We start from the raw sequence: 16,174 nt of genomic DNA, 5'->3' as shown, positions 1-16,174 counted from the left end.
CATCTTTGAATTTGAATAGACAGGAGAGGGTAAAAGTCGAAATAATAAAAAAGAATGGGTGTGAATGAACATCTGGAAAAACTTAAAACATTTTCAGCAACTCGCTAAAAAGTATCATCTACGTAGAAGATTATTTAAAAAATAATAATATACATTATATAAATATTGAAGATATACTGCTTGTGTGTATACTGTAGAAATAAATCATCAACTTTGCATATCCGTTTCTTCAGTGTTGTTTTCAACTGGGTTGCTGTTCTTGTTGTTGTTGTTAGCTGTTGCGTTTGAAATTCCTCTGCGAATTGTTTCCAAAATGTTTTCCAATTTTCCACGTCTGAATGTAAATATTCAATAAAAAAAAGAAAATTAGGCTTTTCGCCCACATTTACATAATAATAATAATAATAATAAAACTTACAATGCATGCATGCCTGTGCCGCACGGCGCTCCGGGAATCTCTTCACGCATCAAACAAGAGACAACTTGTTGATAAGTGACCGTCTCTGGATTGTCACTCTGTTGAAATACAGCTGCAAAAATAGATTATTAAAATAAACAATAGTTTGCTGGGAAGTGGAGGTAACCTTCGATTTTTTCTCTTAGTAAACTTTCCAACTGCATTTCACGTTCCAACGCTTTCTCGCAAATCTTTGGTGCTCCTGGAAACGCGACCAACACAACGCTCATATTATCTCTACTGTCCTGTAATAATAATAATAATTATTATTTTTTTTCCCAAAATGCATATTTTATACTTTCGACAAGCAGGAATCGAGGATTTCGTTGCAGATAATTTCCAAATTGTGACTAACCCGTAGCCGAGAGAGGATGAAATCGCACAGCTCCTGATTGGTCATCACGTCGAACACGCCGTCGCAGGCGAGCAGCAAAAATTGTTCCTGCTCATCACCATCGTTGGTTCGTTCGATAACGTACAAATCCGGCTCGGGACTGACCAACTGCTCGCAGGCGTTCAGGCCGTCGACATTTTTGTACTCGTAGTCGCCCAAAGCACGCGACACGGCCAAACTGCCGTTGACACGGTCGATCATCACCGAACCGCCGGCGTTGACGATGCGGCACCGTTCCTTTGGCAAATAGGGTTTGTGATCTTCGGTGGCGAACGACACTTTGCCGGCGCAGCAGACCAACGCCCGGCTGTCGCCCAAATTGGCCACAAATATGTGACCGGGGCTGATCATCGCGCATACTACAGTACTGCCGGATTTTTCCGTGTCGCCACTCAACTCTGGCAACAGACGCATCTGTTCGTCGAGTTGTAAAAACGCCGAACGCAAGCCTTGCTTCACTAATTCAATCTCTTTTTCATTCAACACATCCTCTTCTCGTCCACCATTATCTTCAACAAATTTAATAATTTTATTTTCATTTAAACAAATTTTTATAAACAAATCATCACATCAGACAACAAAAAACTACACACGCTATTTCACGGACACTTTCTACAAGTATTCGAATAACTGGTTCGTTTCGATAATACCATTATTCGTATGCTTATTTATTTTATACCTGATCGTTTTTACTTCTTGACAGTCTTACAGTGATACTGTAATTGCAAGGGACCATAAAAACGAAACGAAGCAATAAATTATTCTGCATCAACTACCACTACTACTACTATTACCAATTGTCGTTTACTTCTTTCTAATCATCAATCAGTAGACAGTTGAGAAAAATTTTCCACATACACACAAACACACACACACATATTTATATGTTTATGACGTAAAACGTACATCTTCTTCCAGTGAACAAAATTCAAAATCATCTAATAATGCACATCATGCACAAACAACATGTGGCTTTCATATACTGAATTCGCCGTACTGAAAAACATGTGAGTAATTGAATTGTAATGCGCAATGCTGATCTGTGTCAAAATCAATTCATCAAAAATCATAATGCAACTACACGGCAATCAATATTCACGCCACACTAATGAAAGTATTCAAAATTGATTAAACGATAAACTGGCCAATTATAGATTCAAATTAAACTTTAAAAACCATATAAATATTAACAGTGAAACAACGATTATGCACCAAAATAAATTTGAAAAAAAAAATCAAAATTGCTTCTTACTGATTAGAAAGTTTTTTTTTCTAAAAAGCTGAAAATATAATTATCATAAAAATTGTCAACAAGAAACCGGCAATTTCAAAAGTAGTAGAACATGGTAGACGTTTTTCTTTTTTCAAACGCTGCCATATGTCTAGACAGCACTTGGGAAAGGTCAAATACGGTAAACAATGGGAAACAAGAATATAGCGAAAAAATATAGCTCTGATGAAAGCAGAAACATACATAGATGGGAGAGATTGCAATTGTGCCAATAAAAATTTATTTAATGATAAACAACGATTGTAATTATAAAATGCAAATTTAGTTGAAAAAAAAATAAAGCACTCACCCTGCAACAGCCTTTTCAATTCCACGAGTTCTGTCGTGTTGAGAACAACTTCGAGAAGATTTGCGGCAGCGTAGCGGGCCACTCTATGCCCCGCGTGTCCGTCGAATACGGCAAAAAAGCTCCAATGCTTCAACGGCTCCGGAAGGTTGGTGCACGCAATGTGGGCGTCTTCCATTTCAATTCGCCACCCTTGCATTGTTGCAACGCCATATTTCAAATCCTGGCCAGCTCCCGACTCGTTAGTCTTCTCCACCCGAGGTTTGTCTAAATAGGTTCCCATCGAACCGAACAGCAGCACAAAATGACAAAAAAGCCACAGCCCTCTCTGTGTCAGTTCGAAAATATTCAAGTCACTCTGCAAACAACAAACAGACGCGACGATACGTTAAAATTTTCAATAAGCAAAAAAACGTTGACCAAATAAAGTTACAAAAAATGGCATACAACAAAACTGCACCTAAAAATATCATCACATTAAACAACATGAAAATTTTTCGCTAGAACAACCAAATCATTGGAGAAATGTGATAAAAAAAACAATGAAAAAAACTTCTTTCTCCACAAATTTATTTACCTTGTTAGTGAACGATAAGTTCAACAATGGCAAAATGCATTCATCATTGCACAGATGTGAGATCAACCGCAGCCGATAAAAGCAAAACAGTACCTACAAAATAACAACAACTACACACACAAAGCAGTGAACAAAATCGTTTACGTCAGTCACGTTGTCAAAGCAGAATAACAAAGCACAGTAATGTTGTAGAAAAACAGTAACTCTAAAATTGAAACAAAAACAACAAGCTCTAACAAATTATAAACTACCAAATGACGAGCAAACGCTGCTATGTTTACAATTAAACGCTCGATGAGGCAAATTGATACTGTACATTAAAAAATATAGAAAAGTAGGTAGTATTTTAAACATCATGTTCTAATTTTAAAAAATCAAATTACTATCGGTAAAATATTTCTCACATTTCGATGAAAATTGTAATTCAAATCAATACATAAATGCATTAATTTTATCCATTAACAAAAAGTGAATCTTTAACAGTATCGTATTCTTCTTGTTTACTTCATGGAGCAACAACTTGCGTTGAATAATGAATAATAAATGACCAAACAACAATCTTCGCATTAAACAAAATATTATTTTAGAAATTATCAAACTGTTTTTTTAATATAATAAATTTAAAAAATATTTTTAAAAATCGAAAAAATTGTATAATTTCGGTTAGTATTTTTCAACGAATGAGTTCTTTTTATTAAAAATGTCTATTAATATTTATTCAAAAAATATATTTAAATTCGTTTTTTTTATTATTTACATATAATTGATATAATTGAAAGTGAAAAATACCGTGACGACAAGCATTTTTGTCCGGTGCAATGGCTGAGCCGTGCTCGAAAGTCAACATTTGAAAAACTGCAAACCTATCTTATCAATATGTACAGAGTTTGCATTAGTTCATTTAACCATTATTATATATACTTTTTTTAAACATGCTATGATAAACGAGTTTCAAGTAAACAGTTTGATTTCAAAAACAAACCGTCAAAATACGTTTTTGCAAAAGCCATGTTAAATGAAACTTGACAATAAACAGATAAACAACTGTATCGGTGATATGATTAACAGGTTGGCAAACAAGACGACATTGTTTATGACGTTTAACTTATTTTTGTTGATTACTGTCACTTTATCGCATCAGAATTTTCAAGTTCATCTTGAGAATGCTTAAGATTCACTGTTTATGAAAAAACTTTAATCTGCAATAAAAAAACAAACATTTTTTCCACCACGAACAAATCATTCGAATGTAATATAAAAGTTTAAAAAATGCACTTCTTTACATAGCTTAATTTGAAATTTTATCACCGTATGTTTTTCTTTATTTTAAAATAAACTGCTATCGAAAAAAATTTATATTCATTTAAATAAAAAAAACAAAATCGGCAAGATAAAAGAATTTCTACAGTATACGTACATGACGATCATTGAAGAAAGTCAAGTTCAGATAATATGAATACTTTATACTAAATAATACACAATCAAATTCTTTGCAAAACTGCCACAAAACTTGCTGTTTTTTTATTAAAAAATAATTTAAAAACATATTCACCAACGATCCCCGTTGACTATAAAGTAAAAAAAATAATTTCAATACTTAAATTTTCATTTTAAATTAAGGTTAAATACAATGCTTTTTGTTTAAAGAATAAAAGTTTAAACAATTTCAAGTGATATCACAAAACAGATAGAAGATGAAATAGAGTTGACAAAATTTCGTAGAATGAATGCAAACTATTTCAGCAGTTGAATTGATTATGCATTAAAACGCATGGCAAAATTTTCCACCGTTGTATAATTATTTATTAAAAGAAGTAGAGCAAGTGTAGAATAATTCATTTGAAACGCACGCACTGGCATTCCATTGAAAATAAAATGTTGCGTAAAAGAAGCAAAGTGAACGAAGAAAAGAGAAAAGAATTGTTTTTCACTTCATCAAATTTTTCAAACTTACAATAGCCGAGAAAAAATGTATAGAATAATGAATTTCCAGAGTTTTCTGACAACCAACTTTGCTTGGGCTAATGCGAACTTATTCCATTCAATAATGCTCAGTTCTTCGATCAATCAGAAAACGGCAGTCGATCAAACGAGTACCCTTGACATCGAATATATGCAAATACATAAACTCTCAAACACTCGATTCTTAGCAACTGTAAGCATTTATTTGTCAACATGAACAACAATAATTTTTAAAAGCAGAAGCAAAATCAAAGTATTCAATAAGTTTATTTGTAAATATGAACAACGTTCTATGTCAACTATATGTTAATAATAATAATAATAATAAATGTATTTCATTTTGTCACTGGTCAGCCGATAAATTTGAAAAGTACAACATTGTTTGTAGAGTTATCAATTAAATTTTTATAAAATTGAAAATCAAAAAATACCCTCAAGAGATCAATTATAAAAATAAAGAAAAAAATGCAAAAATTAACTACAACTTTCCCAAAGTGAAACCGACATTTGCCTAGATTTATTTGTAAGCGGTGCATTAATGTAAAGTTTTCTAAGTGCGTCTAAAAAGCCAATGCTAACAAAGCGTAAGTGGAAATTGAAGTTGACAAAAAAAAACAGATCTACACAAATGTAGCATTAACAAAAAGCCTACCGGCTTATTCAATTTCCGACCAATTACAGAAAATTCACGCGCATTTTCTCGTTTAAAAGTGATCAAAATTTAATTAATTGAATTATATATCATTCGCATGTGTCTATCCAATTAGAATGAGAAGAATTACTGTAACAAGTGGAGCTAGATGATGATGATGATGGATAGGTGGCAAAATTTGACTGGTGCATTTCTTCAGTTGTTAAACTGTAAAATACTGAATCGCCGCCGCCTGATGTGCTTCCATTTAATTGAACATGCATCAATGTGTGCATATAAGTTCGCCCGAAGCGTGCACCGCTTAGGCGAATGCTTTGATTAATCCATTGTCAGAACACGATCAGCAAATGCTAGAGTGCTAGAGCAAATGACGGCACTTTCCATTGCATCTTTCAAGCAACCATCTTTCATTTCCAACATCTCCCTTCAAATTCTTCAGAGCGATATCAAACAGGTATCAAATTGTTTTTTTTTATTTTATTTTCCCTTTTCTTTATCTTCCATTTCATATAATTTAATATTAAACCGGCCGTATATGGGTGTATCAGTTTCAAATAATCAATTCAATTTTCATGTTTAAAAGAAAACCTCGAATAGATTCATCGCATTCAATCATTAAACGCTTCAACAAAAATGTTTAAATTACTAGTACACATCATTAATAATAAAACAGCCTCACGCGTGAACAACATTTATAAAACCTGGGCAAATGAAAAATCACCAAAATCAGTATTTGTCTGAACAAATGATATATATTCGTAGAAGATTGATTTTGACAATTTTGAGAAAAAAGTATTGTTAATAAATCAAAATATAAAATTCCAAAAATAAAATGGTACAAATTGTGAAAATTGCTTGAAAAATTTCCCAGAATTCAATCAGCTTTTATAAAGTTTCATGTATAAATGAGAAATATTTCAAATTTTATCATTGTCATAAAACAAAAAATCGAGCTATTTTCACTTTTAAGGTGGAGAAATAAAAATTAATAAATAATTCATAATAATTATCACACGAATTCTACAACTAATTAATTGATCAATCATCGATGCATTGAGATCGTGTAATTTTACTCGGTAAAGTTGAAAAAAATATCCCAAATAAATATTTATCCTCCCCTTCCACTGTTCACTTTTAATTAAAAGCATATTTAACTTTTTTTCTTTTTTCAATTCAAACACAGAACAAAAATAAACACTATAAAATAAATTATATTAATTTTAAATTATTGTTAAATTGTTTTTTTTTTCAAACATACATCAGATTATTTCAACTTCTACATGACTGCAATCAGTGATGCGATGCTAGGGCATTTTTTCTTCGAAACACACTTCCTTTTCTTACATATACTTGTGTAAAGATATAACTACTCAGCAGATTGTGATGCTATTAATAAATTTGCTCAAAAAATTGCCCTGATAATAGATAATGCAAAATAAAGTAAATAACAATATAAGAAAAGCAAACAACAGCCGGCGTAGAATTCTTTGGAAAATGAAAACATCTCTCATTCTGTCATCAGAACTGTAATAATTCATTAGGACGAAAATGGCATTCAACATCTTAGCATGTTAATAAGATCAATAAATCCCAGGGAACTGGCAAATGACGTTGCCAGCCATGTCGCACAAGAAGCAATGGACAGCAGATTGAACAATTGTTTCAAAGCAACAGGAACTTCTCCTTGTCCACCGAGCATCCCTGCCGTGCAGTGGCGGGAAAACCTTTTAATTAGTTAAAGCATTACTGAAAAGCTGCGTGTATAGGTTGCTCGAATCTCTTGCCAATTGCCACCAAAACTTCGCTACATAATTTACCATTCATCAATATATAATGTTCTTCTGTAATAAATAAAGCTTCTCCTTTAAATGTAGAAAAATTAAATCACTTTTCAGATGAATTATTAAATTTCGCGTTTCCACTTTTACATAAATGAAATAATAGTAATTGAGGAAATGAATGTCAATTGTTTACAAGAAATCCACGTTCTTCTCTATTTGTTTATCCAGCATAAATAAAAAACTGAATATAAATGGGAGAATTTCATTATGAAAATTCAAATTTATCACAACCTTTAAAATTACAGTTCGATTTGAAAAATTCTACAAGCAAATAAAATGGACATTCGATTTAAAGGAAGCTAAAAGATGAGAAATTCATATTTGGTTAATTTTTTCAAAAATTAAATCTTTGCAAAGCAATATTGCATTGTATAATTCTTTTTTATTATTTCAAAAATTTATCATTTTTTCTTTAATATAAAAATTCATTAAATCTCCTTTATGAAAAGTACTTAAATGAAGTTTCGAATGAAATTTTGAATATTTGATAGTATACATATATAACAGGAGAAAATGTGAATTCCTCAGGGAAAGGTTGATTGCTGTAGATTTTCACTACTCGTTGTTTAAATTGTACAACATTGAGCCGTCACAAACAACTGTCAATTTTCATTTGAAATTTACATTACACACTTTAATCTCTCCCAACAGATTTTAAATCACAGGAATAATGTGGGAAAAAAAGAGAGAGAGACCGCCAAAGTTTTTCTTTATTGCCACTGATCTCAGATTCTGTGCATTCTATATGCACCCAGACGCCAATTGAAATAAATAAATAAACAAAAATATAAACAAATCAATGAATTTTTTTAAGAGCAATTTTTTAATATAAAAGTAAATATAATGGAATGTTGTTGTGTTATTTTTGCAAATTTCTTCTCTCAATAAAAATACTCTTGATAAATGTTTTATTGCTTTCAGCAGCAATAAATATTCATTTAATATATAAAAAATAAAAATGAATGACGAAAATATATGGAAAAAAATAACGATTGTTATTCTTTCTTATATTAATCACGAAGAACTTTTTCTTAAGAAATAATTATCAACTACAATTTAAAAATAGTTGAAAAAAATGAAAACAATATCTTCATTAGCATTATAATATATTTCTTTTTTGAAGTGTTGAATTTATCATCATCATCATTGTATCGAAGTAGAGGAAATATATACGAGTGAAATTGAAAATGAACATCATTTTTCCATAAAATTGCATACAATAAAGCCAAGTGAAAGCCTTGAGCGTTTGAATTTAATTAATTTTTTGGTTAAATAAATATTATATAAAAGAAGTATATTTACAAAAGAGCAAGCAGCGTTTCTTTGTCAAAGCAAATGGAAAAAAATTACTGACGCTGAAAAGATTTGGCTCTAGTAAGTAAATGCTTTGCTGGTAAGAAACTCTGCTGTTTGTGAATATATATATACATAATTTTTCGACTACTAACACAAATATCATTGATTTGTTTCTTTCCATTGATGCATGATGATTTTAAATAAAATGCTTTCAAATCCAATCCAAAATATCTGCATCTAACCCATTAATAAATGGAGCTTAAATTTTTTCTCAAAAATAGCAAATAAATAAACAAAGATCCTGAAACAGAGAGGCAGATTTGCTTTTTATAAAAGTAGAGTCAAATTCAATAAAAATCTCCCACAGGAAGGAAAGTTGACTTAGATTAGAATCGCCAACGTACAGCAATTTTATTGCACAACTGAGTTTAATTTATTTATCTCAGCGCAACTAGAGCACAAAATCTACGTTTTCGAGCTCACAGTTGTTTACATCTTCATTTTTTTATCTTTTTTATTAAGCTCGACTTCAATTTTCGTTTTAAACTTTAAATATACCCATTATGTGTACTTTATTTTCTTTATCACATTCAATGCAAATATATCTGCTGTTGTTAATCTTCATGATCGGAGCTAAACAACGCGACGGTTGATAATAAATGATCGTACGGTGAATATTATAAACATGAAAAATAATTCTCTTGAAATTGAGAAAAAAAGAAAAAATGTTATCAATTTCAGAAATACATGTATATTTATGTCCTTCTTTTTTTTTACCAAATTTGCCTTTTCCCCCTTTGACTTTCTTTTGACTGATTGATATCAACGTTAAAGTGAATAAAACAGTAAGAAACAGGTAAATATTAAAAGCCAATGCTGACATTCGAATCACACCAGATGGCGCAAGTGAAAAGTGAATCAGTTGGAGGGAAAGTTTGGGTACAAATTTTCAGAATCATGTGCATTTGCAGTGTGGAGATGCGTTTTCAAGAAGTTTCACAAATCCGACTTGAGCTATAAAACTAATAATAACAACAACAATAATCTGTTTCATTAAGCTTTTCGCATTCATATTCTACTTGTTCTTCCAGTAAGATAGCAAGCTGAAAGTTCTTAAACTTGTTGAAAACTTCTGCGACCTGACTGACAGCTGTGAAGATATTCTCTAATGTAAATCTCAAATATAATGTACATTATTAACAGCTAGCTGTTCTTTCGTCAAAATCCAATACCATATCACATCACATCACGTGGAAAAAGAACAATGTAAGTGAAGTTATGTTCTACTATACTTGTAGAAGTTATAAACTTGTAATATCATCTTACTTATCATATTCAGACGTTGTAGGTCATATTGTAACGACACTTAATTTACAAAATGATAAATTTCCATTCAAAAATTAATAATTTTACAAAAATGTGAATATTCGTTTTATTTAACAAAATGTCTCAAGTTTATTTTCACTATCGATTCCTCCCTGAAACGGTACTAAATTCATCTTCAACTCAATAAAGTAATTTTATATTCTTTAAAAAGAACGTGCCTTGATCATCTTCTATATATAATTTGCATCTGCAAAACTATGCCCATATTATAAGTGGAACATAAGAAATAATTCATCTATAATTTATTTACTTTCCAAAATAAAAAGAACACGCCGATTGATTCAATAGGTGACGAACTGCGTCATTTGTATTCAATTTCTCATCTAGTTAAAGATCGATCTTAAAAGAATAATAATAAAAAATAAAATAAAATAAAATTCCCATTTCTCCCTCCTATCTTCACTAAACAAAACTGAAAATATCTACATTTGCCATTATCGACATTGTACAACGGTACAATTGGTTGGTTCATCGCATTATGCAAATTTTCTTATCGACGCTCATTTGTTCAGAAGAATTGTTACAGTCGAATTTGAAGTGGTTCAACAGGCCAAATTAGCAACAGACGTGCGTTGTCAAAAATTTAGCGAATAATAAATAATTAAAATTACAAAAAAACTGCAATTTCCACAAACTAAACAAAATTTTGAATCACTTCCGGTTATTCAATAATAAAAAATGTTCAAATGTAAAATATGATCTCAATTTCAATAGTCAATAAATAACAAAAGAAAAGAATAGAAAAATTAAAATTCAAGGCATGTTACAAATGAATAAATTCATTTATGGTGGATTTTGTTGATTTGAAAAATTTTTTAATATGCATTTTTCAATGGGGAACGTTGGTCGTCTTATTCAATTCTTTAAAACACGTCAGAAAGTACGTTTAATTTCAACTCTCGTTCATTTCGTATAAATTAAATATATAACGTGCGCTATCTTGAAATGTGATTAGCAAAATGGCACTGCTTTAATGAAGCTGGCAAAGTATTTTAAGAACGCTGGACATGCATCATCATCATCATCAAAAAGGTAGTTTGCAACTGTCTGCTAGAAACTGCATGTACTTATACATATACATATATTTGTATGAATAATTCTATTATTACATGTAGAATAAAACAAAAAAAATACATTTTCAAACTAGTTTTCAAAAATTGATGAAATTTAATAAATAAATAAATAGAAATTTCCATTGGGGAGTTGAATAAAATGTTGATTAATAAATCGAACGAGGATCACTGTCAATATCTTAGCCACGTTGGTGTGATTTTCATGTTCTCATTTCTCAAACTGAATCGCGATTTCTCGATAAACACGCAAAGCTAAACACACGGACGGTAAAGATAAACGACTACGATTATAAATAGAGCCGTCATATCGATTATCTATTCCATGCAAAGCACATCACCACGGTCACGAAGTTTACAAATTTTTCAATTCATACTTTTTATTATTATCATTATTATTATTATTATTATTATTATGACGTACAACTTTTGTTTTGCTCTCTTTTTTCCCCTCATCGTTCAGAAAATTATAATAATTATGAATAATTGATTTTATCTGCATTTATTAACCAACTTTGTCAGGATAGAAATAAGCGCCATTTTATTTGTAGAGGAAACAATTTACTTGATAACCGACGAGTTCTGCCTAATAAGGGGCTTCAACTTTGAACACTGGCCCGTTGCAGATTATACAATTTTTCAAAAAAAAATTAACCTGAATTTTATTTCAACGAAATTATGAAAATTATTACTGTCAAAAAGAAATCAAAACAGAAGAAAAATAATAATTTTCAATAGAAATTTTTTGAAACATCTTGCAGAGAAGAGAATGAGGGAGAGAGTAGTAGACGTGTACATTTTCCACAGATGAAGGAAATTACTTCCCTTGATTATATAACAAGTTGATCGAATTGTAACAATATCGAACAATATTTTCAAAAAAATAAAATTTCATTTCTAAAAAATTGATACACACAATCGTTTTCCCAGTTCATTTCATCTTCGAACTGATCGAACAGTTGAACAAAAGAAAATGCACTGATTTGTCAGAGTGAATTATGCAAATTTGACAAAATTCAGCGTGAGGAAATGATGAACATTTTGTCAGAGGGAAATGTCAGTCAATACACGGCTTTACAAATATGTTTCTTTTTCAAAAATTTAATTTCCCCCCACTGCTGTAGAAATAATGCTCATTGGTCAGGAAAATTTGTTTAACTAAAAATGTAAAAAACATGGTAAAGTGAAAGAAATGTACTGGTAATTTCATTGCCTTTACTGAGTTGCAATTTTGCGTAAATCAAATTCCAAACTAAAAATTGCATTTGCCAGGCTCTTTCCAACATCAGTAGAAAAATAACAAACAAAATAATAATAATAACTACTTTGTTAACTGTATGAAAAGTTCAATAGTGAATTTTTTTATATAAGACAAAATAATCTGAATTTGGATAAAAATTATCGTGCGAGATAAGTGTCATTTGTTCATTTTATTAAATTATATTTGAACAAAACATTTAATAACAATACTGAAATGTGGACAATTTAAAAAAATATCATCATTTTCTGTTATCATCAATTACAAAACTCTTCATTTGAAAATCATAAAACTTGATAAAATATATATTGCATACAATCAATTTTCAACCCAACCGGAGTATTCTTAATTAATAAAATACTTGTACACAGAGGACACACAGATACTTGCCTTGGCTAAATCTATTATTAGTGAGCAGAATTGAACTCATATGTCAGTTGAAAATTCAATCTTTATCATGTGAACACATTAATAATTGCAATTAGCTTTTAAAAAGACCAACGCAATGACATACATCATTTCCAATAAATTTCATAAATAGAACTGAACAAATGAGATTGTAAAGTAAAAATACAATATTTATCAAAATTATTTATTGATCCAGTTCAAATTAATTCAATCATCAAAGAAAGGAAAAATTCATTAATCTCCAGTACTATTGTTGTAAAACTTACAACTAAGATCGGATGAAAAAGTATTTCATTCATTCATATTTGAAAATTGCAAATTCAGGTAATAATTATTGTCATTATAAATTAATAATAATAATAAAGAAAGAAAATGGAAAAACAAAACTCTCTTTTAGACAAAATTAGAATATAAGAAGAATGATTATTCACAAAGAAATTATTGCGTATGACGATCGAATCGTCTGCAGAGGACAACAGCATTGATTTACCAAATTGTAATTCGACTGCTCTCAGCATGCTACTTGCAAATTATGCAATTCGCAAACTCGCAACCAAACCTGCCAACAACGTTTATGTTTATGCTTATGAGTAAATAATTTTTTCAAATTTCAAAATTTTTTTCATTCAATAAATGCGATGATATGCAACAGACCTGGGATCAGAGAAATATTAGCTCAGAACAACAAAAACCACACAACAAGCCAATTAGTAAATTAGTTTTGGAGAATAAAAAAAATTGATCATCAATTTCAATCTTCTACCAAGAAATGTTTCACGTTCACGGTAAACAAGAATCAAAACTGTGCACATTAATTTTTTTTCTCTCTTAACCATAATATAACTTTACAGAATGTTCTTTTCTTTTGTCAAATGAAATTTGTCAATTTTCCTACTATTCTTGAAAACCAGTGCATATTTATTTTTCAGGAATGCAAATTACAATGCTCATCAAAATCTTTGCGAGAAAATTGACTGAAAAACAAGAGAAAATCAAAATTTGAGACAATCAACCAAATAAACAATAAAATACAGCGCCCCCCGCCCCGCCCCTCCCAAACCCACCACTCAGAAGATGATTGACGAAATTTGCTCGTTTTCTCAGTCGAAATTATTGACCGGAAATGTGAGTGAAATATTTTTGAATGTGATCAATCAATTCCACCAACAATACCAAGCTGTGCATGGTCATCTTTGTATTGTTCTCTGCCTGTTCGGTATTGTTACCAACATATTAAATTGTATAGTTTTAACGCGGCGCCAGATGCGCAGTGCCAGCAACATGTTCTTGGCAATCATCGCACTGATCGATATGGGTCTGATGGTTTTGTACCTTGTCTACGTGGCACATTTTGTCGTAGTCCAACAATGCTCTCATTTCATCTACACGTACAGTTGGACTTGGTTCCTACTATTGCACGCCCTTTTCAGCGTTGTCTTGCATACAATTAGCCTGTGGTTAGCTGCACTGTTCGCCTTGGTCCGTCTGATCGTCATACGACGTACCCAAGATGTCAGTCTGTTTTTGACCACAAGATTCATTGGAAAATTGTTCTGCTATTTGGCCATCTCCGTAGCCATACTATCAATACCGCATGCGTTGACTTTCACCGTCGTCCAAGAGACCGTCCCATGCAAAGAGCATTCAGAAAACGCGTCGATCAGATACACGCTCATGCCTTCACAGTTGGCCATTGCAGGCGACTGTTTCTTATTGAAAACCACATTCTGGATCAACGGATTTCCGTTCAAATTGGTCCCATGCGTGATTTTGTTCGTCTCCATTTTGTCGTTGGTCAAATTTCTCAGCGAAGCACAGGCGAAAAAGCAACGCATTTTCGGCAACAACAAACGCCAACAGCCGGTCCGCTACATAAGCCGTTCAACAACCAAACTCTTAGTGACCATACTGTCGATATTTTTAATAACCGAAATACCGCAGGCGATCGTCGCCACGCTCAGCGGCATCTTCCCGGCCGAAATATACGCGAAAATATACCCCAAAGTGGGCGACCTACTCGACCTGCTCGCCTTGATCAACTGTAACGCCAACTTCATCTTGCTCTGCATAATGAGCTCCCAATTTCGCACCACTTTCGCGTCCATGTTCCTACCCAGAAGGTTCCAGTGCCAAACTACGCTCATGTTGGACAGTACAAGCAGAACAACAAGAATTGACACTTGACCAAAACATGAAAAGAAAATTCAAATCTTCACCAACTACTGTCTTCGTACAAAATTTCAAAAGTCTACTTTGAATGTGCCGACAAATATATATATATATATATACTTTTTTCTCATTTTTTTTAACTTACAACTCGTACCGATTAAAATAAACACAAAATTAACACGAACAACGAATGCGAATTTCGAAATTCATCCTGCGCGTTACAGTGGCATTACAGTAATTACAATTCTTCAACACTTTGCACAAAACCGGTTTAATCCTTGTGTCTTGTTTTGTGGAAAAGTGTTTAACGAAAATATCAAACAGTCAAAACGTACTACTGACAAAATCAAATTCAGTCCAAGACAAATATGAAAGAGAAAAAAAACACTTACCAATTGTCGTATTGAAATTGACAGTCGAAGGCGGCCATTTGAGATTTGTTGTAGTTTCAATTCATTGATGGGTTGTACATTGAAATGCTATAAAGAAAAAAAATCAAAATTAAAATGTTATACTGTAAAATTTTCAATATAAAATCTTTATGCGAAGCAATTAAAAAAATTTTTTTTCACATTCTCCACTATACACATCTTATTCGCATGACATTACGCATTCAGATCTGTCTCGTGGTTAAATGAGCCGAATAATAACAATAATTCATACGTATGAATTTCCATTATTACTACAATTTAATTCTTTTTTTTTGCTTTTTATACTAATGCTTTTATTTTGGTAATTTTTCTACAGATGAAAAATGCATGAATCAATAGGTGTTCTAACAAGAAGGAAAGTTTTCATCTCGATAAAAAGTGAAATATAATTGACTAACAAACGTTTTCTTTTATTAATTCAAAATGCTACTGTTGCTATAAAAGATCATTTTAATAAAAAGCAAACGAAAACCTCACTTAATCATTGATTTAAAATCATGCTAATTTACCTGTGAAATGCAATTCGATTGTTCAGTCATTCAGAAGGAAGACATTTTACCGCCCATTCCGGCCGGCCGGTTTTGAAAATGACATGAATTCAGGTTCGCACCAATTCAAACTTGTGCATAACAATGCAAATTAACTTATACGCAATAATGTAAAAAATGTACAGATCGTTATAAATATTTTAAACAA

General features: G+C 31.4%; 2 protein-coding genes across 2 annotated transcripts; one reads left to right on the top strand and one right to left on the bottom strand.

Moving 5' to 3' along the window:
- Window positions 1–207: 207 nt before the first annotated feature.
- Tsp_05990 (protein phosphatase 1B) lies at window positions 208–3,852 on the bottom strand. The gene is made up of 8 exons (XM_003380237.1): window positions 3,795–3,852; window positions 3,257–3,315; window positions 3,006–3,098; window positions 2,432–2,786; window positions 813–1,360; window positions 585–702; window positions 419–530; window positions 208–334 (listed from the first exon to the last, which is right to left on the bottom strand). Exons 1-8 carry the CDS (start codon window positions 3,850–3,852, stop codon window positions 208–210), a joined length of 1,470 nt encoding a protein of 489 aa, XP_003380285.1.
- Window positions 3,853–13,952: 10,100 nt separating this feature from the next.
- On the top strand, window positions 13,953–14,923 carry Tsp_05991 (conserved hypothetical protein). The gene is made up of 3 exons (XM_003380236.1): window positions 13,953–14,089; window positions 14,125–14,281; window positions 14,330–14,923. Exons 1-3 carry the CDS (start codon window positions 13,953–13,955, stop codon window positions 14,921–14,923), a joined length of 888 nt encoding a protein of 295 aa, XP_003380284.1.
- The last annotated feature ends 1,251 nt before the right edge of the window (window positions 14,924–16,174 follow it).

Source organism: Trichinella spiralis (genome assembly GCF_000181795.1).
Source record: "Trichinella spiralis strain ISS 195 chromosome Unknown Scfld2, whole genome shotgun sequence".
NCBI classification, from domain to species: Eukaryota; Metazoa; Nematoda; class Enoplea; order Trichinellida; family Trichinellidae; genus Trichinella; species Trichinella spiralis.
This window is presented reverse-complemented; position numbering and strand designations above follow the sequence as displayed.

What these genes read in the sequence shown, in the direction of transcription:
- Tsp_05990 (XM_003380237.1), bottom strand. Translation starts at nt 3,852, where the DNA reads ATGTTGACTTTCGAGCACGGCTCAGCCATTGCACCGGACAAAAATGCT. An exon ending in ACTTATCGTTCACTAACAAG is followed by an intron (nt 2,787 to 3,005) that starts GTAAATAAATTT and finishes TGTTGTTTGCAG; the next exon opens with AGTGACTTGAATATTTTCGA. An exon ending in TCATCCTCTCTCGGCTACGG is followed by an intron (nt 703 to 812) that starts GTTAGTCACAAT and finishes TTATTATTACAG; the next exon opens with GACAGTAGAGATAATATGAG.
- Tsp_05991 (XM_003380236.1), top strand. Translation starts at nt 13,953, where the DNA reads ATGATTGACGAAATTTGCTCGTTTTCTCAGTCGAAATTATTGACCGGA. An exon ending in CTTTGTATTGTTCTCTGCCT is followed by an intron (nt 14,090 to 14,124) that starts GTTCGGTATTGT and finishes TAAATTGTATAG; the next exon opens with TTTTAACGCGGCGCCAGATG. An exon ending in TACACGTACAGTTGGACTTG is followed by an intron (nt 14,282 to 14,329) that starts GTTCCTACTATT and finishes GCATACAATTAG; the next exon opens with CCTGTGGTTAGCTGCACTGT.